General features: G+C 37.9%; 1 protein-coding gene across 1 annotated transcript in view; it reads right to left on the bottom strand.

Annotated features, from left to right (window-relative positions):
• adcy1a (adenylate cyclase 1a) overlaps positions 1–13,255 on the bottom strand; it is a 43,552-nt gene that overhangs the window by 17,752 nt on the left and 12,545 nt on the right. The window contains exons 4-7 of the mRNA XM_060865112.1: positions 9,608–9,726; positions 8,674–8,785; positions 6,293–6,420; positions 1,491–1,649 (exon numbers count right to left, since the gene is read on the bottom strand). Coding sequence (XP_060721095.1) covers positions 1,491–1,649; positions 6,293–6,420; positions 8,674–8,785; positions 9,608–9,726 — 518 coding nt within the window. The remainder of the gene's footprint in view (positions 1–1,490; positions 1,650–6,292; positions 6,421–8,673; positions 8,786–9,607; positions 9,727–13,255) is intronic.

Here is a 13,255-nt window from a genome sequence, read left to right on the forward strand (position 1 = left end):
TAACTGTTATAAGTGTTAGAACAGGACATTAAAACACAAATGACCTATATTAAACTCTATGGTAGTGGACTACTAGACCCACTTATATACTATGCTCCTTCACTGTAAAAAACTGATATCAAGTCAGATAAGTAAATATGACAAACATATTCAAGTAACAATTTCATTTATTCATTTCTGCTGTGTGAGATCTATATATATATAGCCTTTAATGAACCTGAATTGTGCATGAAATATATATGAAATATATATATAAGTGCATAAGATGCATGTGTATTATGCATACAGTGCATAAGATGAAAAACTGATTGCCAGTATGGATGTTTCTTACACAAACTGTTGCCTTAGATTTCCAGAACATTGTTGACCTTCTCCATTCTTACACTCCTACCAGAACACTAAGATCTTGTAATCAGGCTTCTTCTATCTGTCCTGGATTGTCAAACTAAAACAAATTCTGGAACAATCTCCCATTTCATGTGAAGTTTTCTCCACTGCAAGCCATTTTTAAAGCTTTCTTACAACATATTTTTATTCTCATAAATAATCAATGTGTTCAAATATTCTTTTCTATTCAAATATCTTACAATGTTAATGAATGTAATGTTATATGGTGTTATACAGCACTTGGAATCAAACATTGTTTACCTTAAATATATTTAATAGAATAGAGAACGGGGCATAGAAGCCTTTTTTATCGCCACATATACATTACAGAACAGTATAATTCTTTTCTTCACATACCCCAACTGAGGAGGTCGGGGTCAAAGTGCAGGGGCAGCTATGATACAGCACCCCTGGAGCAGGGAGGGTTAAGGGCCTTGCTCAAGGGCCCAGCAGTGGCAGCTTGGCTGTGCTGGGCCTTGAACCCCAATCCTCCGATCAACAACCCAGAGTCTTAACCAGTTGAGCCATCGCTTATTTATTTTATTTAAGTGATTTTGAGCCATCACTTATTTATTGATTTATTTTTAAATCTAATAATATTAGATTTGACTTGACTTAGATACCAAGCTTTTTTCCATGTATCAAGGATAATAAAGATTAGGGAAGTAGTAACTCAGTGGTTAAGTGGTCCAACCACTTATCAAAAGGTTGTGAGTTTGAACCCCAGGGCTGCCAATCATGGGCCCCTCAGCCCTTAACCCACAGAAGCTCAGTTTATAAATGACAAAATTGTAGGAACTCTAGATAAGGGCACCTGCCAAATGCCGTGAATGTAAGATGCTACTTAGTAATCCAGGCTTGTGTGTTTTACACAATCAAACTCTTAGTAAATCACTGCCTCTTCGCTGTTAGATAGCTGAACTGGAATCATGGGTTGAATCAATTGTTACACAGCACATGTTTAGGTCTGACCCATGGTTTAAAATCAGGGTTCTGTTACCTCTTTTCCACTCACAGGATTATGCAAAGAATCTGACACTGGCTCAAACACCTTATAGTATATGTGTGTCCAGTGGTCATGAAGCAGCCTTGTAGTAACTGACCCTGGAAGTCCTCCCGCCTCCATCATGTTTGCCAGCGTCACATCGTTTGACCAAACATCATACTGCCACTTCCTCAATCCCAGAACCCCGCACAGCACACGACCTGTGTGTAATCCCACACGCATGTTCAAATCCACCTCCGTCGCCTCTGCAACAGACCTGCAATTAAAATACACACACACGCACACACACACACACACACACACACACACACACACACACACACACACACACACACACAGTATTGTACACTCTTTTTTTTTCAATATTTGACAAAGTCTTCTTTATTACAAGCAAAAGATAATGATTTATGTTTTAATAGTCTTATGTGTGATAATTAAATAATGTGCCAGTTGCCACCACAAGGTCAGTTAACTGTTTTTACCAGATGCCAAAAAAATGGAAGTTGTGCCTGTTTTGTTTTGTCCATGTTCAGCATTGGATTTCTTTGTCATGTCACACTCCACAGTGTCGATGGCTTGTATGAAAGTAGATATTCAGGGTTCAGGTTAAAGAGTTAAACAGTTCCTGCTTATACACTGTTTAAAATTGAATCATCTTACATTCAAAGGACATTTAATACTTTTGTCTAAATTGAATAGCTGTCAAATAATTGTTTTCAGGCAGAAGTGCAGGTGAAATAGTGCGAGTGATTACATAGTGCATGAAAGGGTAATAAAAGAAGTGATGTTGGGATTCTGTGTAGATTTGCTTTTGTCATGCAGACCTGGAGCAGCCAATCTGAAGTACCCTCAGAGCTACTAGCACTGCTCGACTGGTCCCACCATCTCTTAGGGTAAGAGGTAAGTATAATACTAAAGAAAAAGACTCTTTTCTTTTCTGGCACCAAGGTGGTGGAATGAACTTCCCCTAGGGGTCCGGACAGCTGAGTCACTGACTGTCTTCAAACGGTGGTTGAAGACCTACTTATTCATGAAACACTTCAACTAGCACTTTCTAACCTGATTGTTGTATTTTAAAAAAAACAACAACCTTTGTGTAAGGACTCTGCCCGGACTCTGGCCACGTGCGTTTGTTTACGTTTCTCGTCACGTGTCTGCCCCGCCTTTGTCTGCTCCTCCCTGTCATCACACCTGATCCTTATTGTGTTGTCATTGTCTTTTGTATTTAACTGTGCCGCGTTGCCTCGTGCAGCGCGGCATCTACTGTGGTCTTGGTTTTGTTTAGTCCTGTCTCGAGTCCGTGTTCCTGTTTTGTGTTTGTGTTAATAAATCCCTTTTGTTTTAGCTATCCTGCATTTGGGTCCGCTTCTTTTCCACGCCATGACACTTTGACTGTTTTAGGCTCATGGTATCTTAAGTCTGTAACGTAGTGAACCAGAGTTAAATATATTCAATGATAGAGATTTAAAAGCACTTTTGTATGTCGCTCTGGATATGAATGTCCGCCAAATGCTATAAATGTAAATATAAATGTAAACCTCATATATAAATGCAGGCAAAAAGCAAATGACATTTAACACTAATGTCTTTTCATAGTTTTAGATTACTATTTAACTTCAGCATGGCAGGTTACAATGATATGATTCATTTTGCTGCCACCTAAATATGATTTAATTCTTATATTAAATAAAGTAAAATAGTTAGGCTATTACAGTACAATTGTGCAAATGAGTCAGGAAATCCAAATTAAGATAAGCCATCTCACAGAAACATCAGTGAAGATAATGCAGCTGTAACGGTCTGCTACATGAATTTAATAAATATAGATATCATTCCGGAAAAAATGGTTAAATAATCCTGGGTACGGTTCGTGATCTAATTCTGAAAGCAAAAATGTCTTTACTTCATCCACAGAGTAAGCGATCCCTAGTTTAAAGCATGGAAAGAAATCTCCTCCCACCTCGCTACCTACATAACACCACACACCAAAGAAGGAGAGAGCAGGAAAGAGAGCACAAAAAGGGTTTGCTGGGTTTATTTTTAACAACACAAACTAAATTGAGGGAAGAAAACTTGAGAGCCTGAGATGGGGGAATGTCAGAGTGAGCAGAAAAAAAAAGCTTTTATATTGTGTGTGTGTGTGTGTGTGTGTGTGTGTGTGTGTGTGTGTGTGTGTGTGTGTGTGTGTGTGTGTGTGTGTGTGTGTGTGTGTGTGTGTGTGTGTGTGTGTGTCCACCTGTATTAGGTGATAAGGGATTCCAGCCATACTTAGGAACTAGAGATACAACTACCGGCAATACAGTCAGCTCTCCCACAATTATCAAAAATATCAGTTACCATTGCTAATGTGCAATTTCACTGCAATCAGCAGGGACACAAAATATTACAAACACTCCTTTAAAGAGCACCATAAACAGTGAACTATTAGTACTGTGCCACTTAATAAGAAACAATTGTACAGCGGTTCATCCATCCAATCGGACAACCATTTTTATTGTGGCAGCAGCATAATGCACAAAATAATGCAGATACAAATCAAGAGTTTCAAATTCACATCAAACATCAGAATGGCGAAAATAATGTGCCATGGCCACCCATAGCTAGGAGACACCAACCAGTCAGGGGCTTCTGAGAACTAATAATATTCAGAACAAGGTAGATAGTGCTTTCATCCCAGTGTGTTACTTTGCAAACTGACAAACAGTTTGATGCAGCTGGGGTTTCATGTGTTTATAGGATGGGAAGTGACAAGAAACTGATCTTTTCCTGGGATTTCCACACACACACTAACTAACTCAACTAACCCCTTGTGATAACTCGATCCAAACCCATGGTAAGGTTGTGGTGAAAAGCATGTCAAAACACAGCAAACCTGCTAATAAATAAATAATAAATTAAGTAATTAAAAAAAATGAATAAACAGGACTATACAGTAAGTCCTGTTGGCTACTGGTTTGTATTTTCAAATGGCCTATAAAAACAAGTGTCTTCTTTCAGCTTGGAAAGATATCTGGTTTGAAAAACAAATATGCTCAGGAACACATTTTTAATTGTGATTTGTGCCCAGTGTGCGACATGTTATAAAATACATGCTGGCTTGCTGTTACTGTCTTTGCAAGAGCTTTTTCTGTTTTAGAAACATCAGAGTCTCACTCAGGGGGTCTTTATTAACTATAATGTATCTTTGTAAGATTATCACTTTCTGAATATATGTTTATTTTTAATATAATTGACTTTTATTATAATTTAATATAATATATATTTCTAATATATTTCTGTATATATACACAATAAAGATACAATAAAGTGTTTGTATGTGTATTTAGTGTCAATATAGGGTACTGTATTTTACTGATCCTTCTGCTGACAGAAAACTCACTCACTCTCACTCATTTTCTACCGCTTATCCAAACTACCTCGGGTCACGGGGAGCCTGTGCCTATCTCAGGCATCATCGGGCATCAAGGCAGAATACACCCTACACGGAGTGCCAACCCATTGCAGGGCATACTCACACACTCTCATTCACTCATGCAATCACACACTATGGACATTTTTTCCAGAGATGCCAATCAACCTACCATGCATGTCTTGGGAGGAAACCGGAGTACCCGGAGGAAACCCCCGAGGCACGGGGAGAACATGCAAACTCCACACACACAAGGTGGAGGTGGGAATCGAACCCCCAACCCTGGAGGTGTGAGGCGAACGTGCTAAACACTAAGCCACCGTGCCCCCCTGACAGAAAACTACTGGAAAGAATCGTCTGGAGAAACGACCACTTTAATTTCAGTACATTTTCTGATTTTCCAAACTTGCACAAGAACACGACTTAATTATTTTATCTGATTATACATGTGAGTGAAAGAACTAAATGTAAAATGCATTTCAGTTCAAACAAAAGTATTCACGTTTTGAAGTTAGTAATTATTGAAACCTACCATAACGCTAGTGTGATATACTTTATGTACAGTAATACTGGCTCTAAACATGTAATACAATTTGCGAATTAGTCTTTTTTTCCCATTTGCTGAAAGGTCATCTTATTTTCCAAAAATCCCCTGTGGCAGTATGAGCAATAAAAAGGTCTGCATATTCTTTGCTTACAAACATAAGTGTCTCAGGAGAATTCAGCGGAAATCGTTTAGTGCAATTACCTGCAACTGCAATTGCTAGTTGTCTTTCAAAGCTGGAAGGTTTTTAGCTATTGCTTACATTTTAAAAGGCAATATTTTTTTTAAGTTTTACGTTACCTGTTTTAATCAACTCTGATTGAAATGACTGAAATGACTCTGTTTTACAAAAATGTATGGATAAAATTCCTTTCAGTTGTATTCATTTAGTGCTTTAAACATTTTGAAGCTTTGCAAAGAAGCTTTACAGAAATAAAAATATTAGGAATAATTTTTTTTTTTTCATTTTTAATTTATACTCATTCTCTAATGAGCAGAGGCAAGGAAAAAAAACCCTGGGTTAATAAGAGAAAGAAACCTTGAGATGAACCAACCTTAAAAGGAAAGCCATCCTCATCTGGGTGTCATGGAGAGTGTGAGTGAAATAATTCCCTTTCTATAATTGAGTGCAATCTTGTAACCAGGAGCTTTTGGGCAACTTATAAGTGTAAGCTAAGCATACTTTCTGTATTCATTATAATTTTAACACGAATCTGTTCTTGCCAAAGCCAACAAACTTGTAAAGACGGAAACCCGAGCGCAAAACAGCAAGAGCAGCAAGAGCAGTTCGAACAATCACCATGGTCACCAACTGGTAGTATCTACAGCAACCCCATCTATGTCTAGAAAAAAACATTTGCATCTAAATGAAAAAAAAAGGATGCTGCATGTCAAAGCGATGTGTATTGTGTGTTAAATGTGTGTGTAAAGGTGGGTACACACTCACGTGATGGTGTCAATCATGTCGAGGCCCATTTCCACACAGCAGTGGGCGTGGTCAGCTTTGGGTTGGGTCAGACCAGACACGCAGTAATAACAGTCCCCCAGGATCTTTATCCTTCTGCAGTGGTTTTCCTTTTAGTCAGACACACACAAACATACACACAGACACACACAGGCAGACAGGAGTAGGAGACAGAAGAGGAAAAATAGCATTGTGTTTCCAGTCAAAATTGTGATCATCATCAATTTATTCTGTTAAATCAGCAGGTATTCATTTGTTATTTAACACTTCCCTCCAGACACACATTCCATTCCTCAAAGTCTGAAATATGTACACACCTTTCCTCTAAGTATGAGTGACTGAATATTATGCTTTAGGGAGTCAAGGAAGCAGTTCCATTTGTACATTAACAATGCCTTCTAATCAGCCTGACACTCTATTGTTGTGATAAATTAAAGCACATGTCTGGATGTGTGTGTGTGTGTGTGTGTGTGTGTGTGTGTGTGTGTGTGTGTGTGATTCTCAGTGAATATGTCAAACAAGGGCATTGCTACAATTCCTATGATAAACTATTGAAGTAGATTTCCTCCCACTCAGGCTTGGGAAGGTGAGACAGGGAGAAAAAGAGAGACAGAGAGCACACATTCAGACCTATTATACTGTAGATCCTAATACAAATACTTTGCCTTTTGTTTTGTTCTTTCCATCACTCAGTATGAAGCCTGGCATTTTGCATCTTGTTCATTTAATTAAATGTTGTTTATGAATTATTTTATTTTGCTATCCTACCACAGCTACCAACTGGGCAGGTAGAAGACTAGCATGTTCAGGAACTCCAACCACAAATGGCAGGTGCATAGCTGTGATTCAATCCTGGAACTATAAGGATGCTGTTCTGTTGCAATTTAACAATTTAATTTTAATCCCAGCCTTCGGAACATCTGGAAGCTCAACAACATGGTTGTTGCTTGTCATCCAGAGTCTCCAAAAAATTTACAGACGTAGTATGGTGCAACTAACTTCCTGTGATAAAAATTATTTACTTGAAATGTATTATAGACATTGATAATATCATCAGTGTTTCAGTAATTTAGATTTTTGTGTTCTGTCAAGGAGCAATGGAGAAAATCTTTTGAAATGAATATTTGTGTGTGTGTGTGTGTGTGTGAGAGAGAGAGAGAGAGAGAGAGAGAGTCTGCTACCTCTGTAAGAAAGGAAACCCCTTGTCACATTAAACATACACCCACACGTGCACACACAAACACACAAACACACACACACACACACACACACACACACACACACACACACACACACACACACCATATGTGCTAGAAATATTCTCCAGCTGCTGCCAAGGATTCACACTAAAGAAAAAGCTGTTGGTTCTGACAATATTAACACGTAAAACACTTCATAAAACTTTGTAAAAAACCTTCAGAAAGCAATGCAATGTGTGAGGCATACAAAATAAACAGTGACAGATCCAGAGAAAGCGAGAAGAGAGTGGTAGTAAAAAGATAAGAGCAGATGAGTTACAAATAAAAAAATGTTTGACAAGACTGAGCAGATTTTGAATAAACTGAAGTGGTACATGTAAGGATATAATTTACCAGGGGAAAATGAGTGCAACCCAAAGTGTAGTGTTAGAGAGACTTAATCAAACTTAATCAAATAATTTCAAACAAATACTACCATCAAGAACAAGAGCAGCTTTTGGGTCAGTGTACTGTATAGTGTAGACATTTGGACAAAGCATTTTGCACCATATAGGCAAAAAGTATGTGATCTGTCTGCAAACTGCTGCAAGTGAGGAAAGTGAAAAACTTTAGTTTGGTCATGAGTCCTGTAAGTAAGTTTTATAAATGTGTCATTTCACCCTACTGTATGCTGAAAACCACAGGCAGTGGTTCAGCACCATGGACAGTGTATATGTAGCATACAGTATGTTGCTTAGTAACATGCCAAACTTTCACTCAGATGCGCTGTATGTCACAATGTGCACCCCAGTTGATCCAGCCTAACCTCCAACGCTAGGCTATTTGATATTTGATCAAAATATAAGAAATAATTGTACATATTTTATGTTATATATTATATTTATATTTATATTATATATTTGATATTATATTCTGTGTGTGTGTAACTGGATTGTGTTACATCACTGTCTACAATCACTACATGTGTTGTACTTTATGTAAACCTTGTTTACATTGGTTTCATTGTACCTTGCACAATGAAGTTAATTACATGCTTATATGCATGCTATAATTTCAATGTGTGTAAGCATGTAAAAATAAATGCAAATGTCTCTGTAAATAAGAGAAAATAAGAGAACACCCTCTTTATTTTTTATACATGACATATGGCACATGAGAACTTACTGTGGCGAGCTCGTCAAACTTCCCAAAGAGTTCGTTCAACAATTTGACCAACTCCTGAGCTGTGCATTGAGAAGCCAAACTGGTGAACCCAACAATGTCTGCAAACAGGATACTAACAAACATAACATAACATAAACAAATATAAACATGGTAGGACTGTCTTTATACGGCAATATAATTATTTTTGATACTTACAAATATTTCATGAGATTTCTATGCATTTTGCTCATTAGTAACTTAAAGTGACTAATGTGTGATTGCATGCATAAAGTACTTAAATGTGACTACTGAAAACAACGCTGCTTAAGTGTCTTGATTATATATACAGAAATAATTCAAGAATGGAAAAGTTAGTTCAGTTTGAAAATAGGTCAAACCATCATTGCTTATGCAAACCCCGGGATCCAGTCAGAAACCCTCCAGCTGCTCAGTGCTGGGCTTCCTAATGTAATCTAAAATACAACCTCAGCACTGCTCATTCACTACTCTTTAAGTCAATGTCTATGTGCCTGATTTTACAAATGACTGGCAGTATGCGATCTGTTTCTATGAAACATGAGTGTGTGTGTATGAGTGTGTGATTTCATGTGCTTTTTGTGCTATGACTCCCCCAGTCCTCCCTCTCGTTCTCCCTCTGTCGCTCTCTGACTGTGTGTGGGCAGTGAGAGCTAATTGAGCAGCTCTTGAGTTGATAGGGATAGCTTGGGGAGCTGTGTAGACTTTGGCTGCGAGCCATACTCAGGAGGTTGCGTAAGTGAGTGGAGAGCATTTGACTCCGGCTGTCTCACTGAGCATTCTCATTCCCCATTAATGTGCAACACAAGTGACACCTATAGTCAATGAACTGTCAATTCTCTCTCATTGACTTTTTCACTCATCTCTCTCTCTCTCTCTCTCTCTCTCTCTCTCTCTCTCTCTCTCTCTGTCTCTGTACCTCACATTATCATGACGTTGGATGTAGATCTTATGGAAGATTCTTTCTGGTGGTTTGAGAAAGTCCTCCTTCATCTCCATGGCGACGTTTCTGGGTAACAGACTCATTAGGAGGCGTTCCTGTAAGAAAAAGAATAAACGTTAATTTGCATAAATAGGCTCCTCCCATTAAACTGACTTCACCAATCTGTTTGGATAGGTAATTGTTCTAAGGGGTTCTGAAAACTAAATAACTTTTTATGTTGTCTATTTATCTTGCACGGATCCATGCACAAAGCATCCATGCGCAAGCTCCATAAACACAACCTATGTCCTGCATAGACCCCATACCCATGTCCCCCCAGGACAACTTTAGGATGAACTGGAACACTGATGTGCCACTGGAGTGGCAGATTTCCTTGCAGAACATCAGTTGCCTGAGCTCACTAATGCTCTTCAGAAGATTTTCCACACCACCATTGAACCCATGTTGTAAAGTAGTGCTGGAGTGATCTGGGTTGCACATGTTTTAGACTGACATGTGTTGGCTCATTACTTTTCTGATTACTGCTAAGTGGGTGATATCAGTGGGAGATCACAGCTAGGCATGGGATTTGGTTGGCATGGCAGAGGTAAGTTTCCCTGGAAACACTTACAGTTCACTGTCAGCCATGCATTGCTAAAAGCAGGTGATAAATGTCTTGTTGATTAAGCATGCTGTTACCAGTGAGTCAGGACACCTGCTCTAAGAGACTTAAACTGTAAGAAACTACTATGAGCTTTGGACTGTACTGGGCTTAGCTGGGCAGCATAGAATAGTCAGTGTGTTTGTGGCAACAATCAAGCTGGAGTAAAGCTTCTGACAGACATGTGTCAATCAATCTGTCTATGAAATGACGTTTCTTTTCTTAGACTTTTTTCTTTTATTGTCTAATTTATTTCCTCTTATACTGCAGCTTGTACCACCTTTTTTGTTTGGCCATTATTTATCTTTTTATTTATTTTTTATGGAGACCAAATAGAGGTCTAATAGGGTTGTTTCATGTAAACAAACACAACGCTGGCACTGACAACAATCACCTGAATCCTGCAAACGGAACCAAATTAAACTCTAGAATAACAACTATGTTGTGGAAAGATTCAGGATGACTGCAGTACCATAGAAAGATATTTTCCCATTGTGGGACGAATAAAGGTGTATCTTATCTTATCTTATAGAGAGCAACCTAACTAGCTACTCTGCACACAACCACAAGGCTATCCAGAGTGTAGTCACAGAATCTCAGCCCTATAAGCATACTGCCTGAAGAAAGTTTTACCAAATTACCCTATACTTAATTAGAAATACTGTGCTGCAGGAATGAATCCCAACACCAGGATATATTGGCTTTTATTCTGATGAATTTTGTTTAAATACCCCAAATACCCTTGCTATTTTATGTTCATTGTGTTCTTGTTGATTTTATTTTTTATTGTTGTTTCACTGGAAAGCACCTTGTGCTCCTTTTGGCTGTTGTAAGGTGCTCTATAAATAAAATTTGATTGATTGATTGATTGATTGATTGATTGATTGATTGATTGATTGATTGATTGATTGATTGATTGAAAAAAAAATACAACATAAAATATATCAATAGTGATTGATTAACTAGTAAACCCATTATTTTTTTAAGCTTTTTCATGTCTTGAAAAAAGTGGTTGCTAACTAAGTGATAAAATGGGGGTTGTCCCCCATCTATAGAGGTTGTCGGGGACATTAAACGTCATCAGACAGTTTAACATCTACTACAGCCTCACTGAGGTAATACTTGCAAACTTAAACTTTCTATTCATTCAGTATCAGAAACAAAAAGGGCACAGTGCTGAGCGGTGTTGATTCTGAAATCATGTGACAATGGTATAATTTGTTTATAGCCTAATGTAAGCATTTTACTTCTGATGATATGTATTTAGGCTTCAAAACTTATAAAGGTTATGTCCATTAGTGAAGATTATTGTGATCAACAAAACACATAAGAATCAGCAACCTTTGTTAGATACAGAACTTATTTTCTGCAATAATCCAAAAGCCAGTTGAAAAATTCCTACTGGCTTTTTGTTGATGGAAACAGAGTGATGCTAAATACTGGGTTGGACTACAAAAATACCTCATCTCTGCAGCACTCTGTACACAAACCATATTCCAGATCTGACAGATGCTTTCAAAGTGTCCAATTATGAATAAACAATCTAAAGAACAGTTTTTACCTGCTGCCTATCAGGTTCCTAAACAGTGCGTAGGCCAGTTCATTCACATACTTTTTTCCATTGATACTTTACCATGGCACAATGTATTACTGTGTTGTGTACGGCAAATTCTCTCTCTCTCTCTCTCTCTCTCTCTCTCTCTCCACATATACTGTATTTTTTACTTTACAGTGCATTTTGTTGTATCTCTTGTATTCAAGCAAAGCGCTTAAAGCTCTTAAAGAGTTTAAGCTCTTGTTTATGTATTGTATGTTCTGTACCATGTAAACAATTTACGTGAATTTCAACGTACATGTGCCTTGACTAACAATGGAAATGATAAATGAAATTGACTCTACTGCCAATTTTTTGAGTTGAGTATGTACCATAAAGATATTTAGTGTGTGTGTGTTAATGTACAGAGTGGGTGGTGTTGCCTTCTATTTGAGGAGTTTGTTAGGTAGGAGGTGGATGAGTCATTTGCAAACAATTATAACCAATTTCAGTCGCTAAGGAACAAGGAGAAAGTGTTATCTCTAGTGTAGCTGAGAGGAACATGTATACCATCTCTTCATTTCTTGCCTTATTCTAGGTAATTAACAAATCATTCAGTGATAATTTACTTCTGTACACAACAAAGCACTGAAGAACTGGCATGTGAGGTCGCTATGTTTTCTGAGAATCCTTTAGTTAAATCTGAGCTCTTCACCCAGCCTTCACAATGGTACTGTTACAAAACATTGCATGTGCACATATTTATATATTCTGAAGAATTTGTTATGATTGTTCCTGTAGCTCTGCGAGCTGTAGAAATCTTACATGCACCATGTCTGTGTGTTGGTCAATTTCCCCATTAGGCCTTTGGTCTGCTTATGATCTGAATTCTAATTCAGTGAGCCCAATACACCCAAGATCCCAATCACTCTGTGTGTGTGTGTGTGTGTGTGTGTGTGTGTGTGTGTGTGTGTGTGTGTGTGTGTGTGTTTGTGTGTTTGTGGCAAGCATGTATGAGCATGCTAGTGAGTGTGTGTGTGTGTGTGTGTGTATGTGTGTGTGTGTGTGTGTGTGTGTGTGTGTGTGTGTTTGCAGATAAAAGTTGACCTTTAGTGTAGTCAGAGAGGAATGAAAGCAATCTGGCAAGGTAATTACCTGTCAAATTTGCGACTTTTTAACTTGAGAAAGAAAATGAGATACATGATTATTTGATTTCAAGCATATGTACGTGTGTATGTGTGTAAGTGTGCGTGTTTGTTTTGATGGGGAGCAAATGTCCCCGAAAATACCAGAATATCTGACATTTTTGACCATTTTAGTGGGTCTTTCTGAAGAACATGTAAATACATAAATATATAAAAAAGAAAGAAAGAAAGAAAGAAAGAAGAGCCAAAATAATACTAAGATTTAGCTTATGTTTGGATTTAGGTGTAGCGTAGCATTAATTAAC

This window comes from Tachysurus vachellii, chromosome 3, assembly GCF_030014155.1.
Source record: "Tachysurus vachellii isolate PV-2020 chromosome 3, HZAU_Pvac_v1, whole genome shotgun sequence".
NCBI classification, from domain to species: Eukaryota; Metazoa; Chordata; class Actinopteri; order Siluriformes; family Bagridae; genus Tachysurus; species Tachysurus vachellii.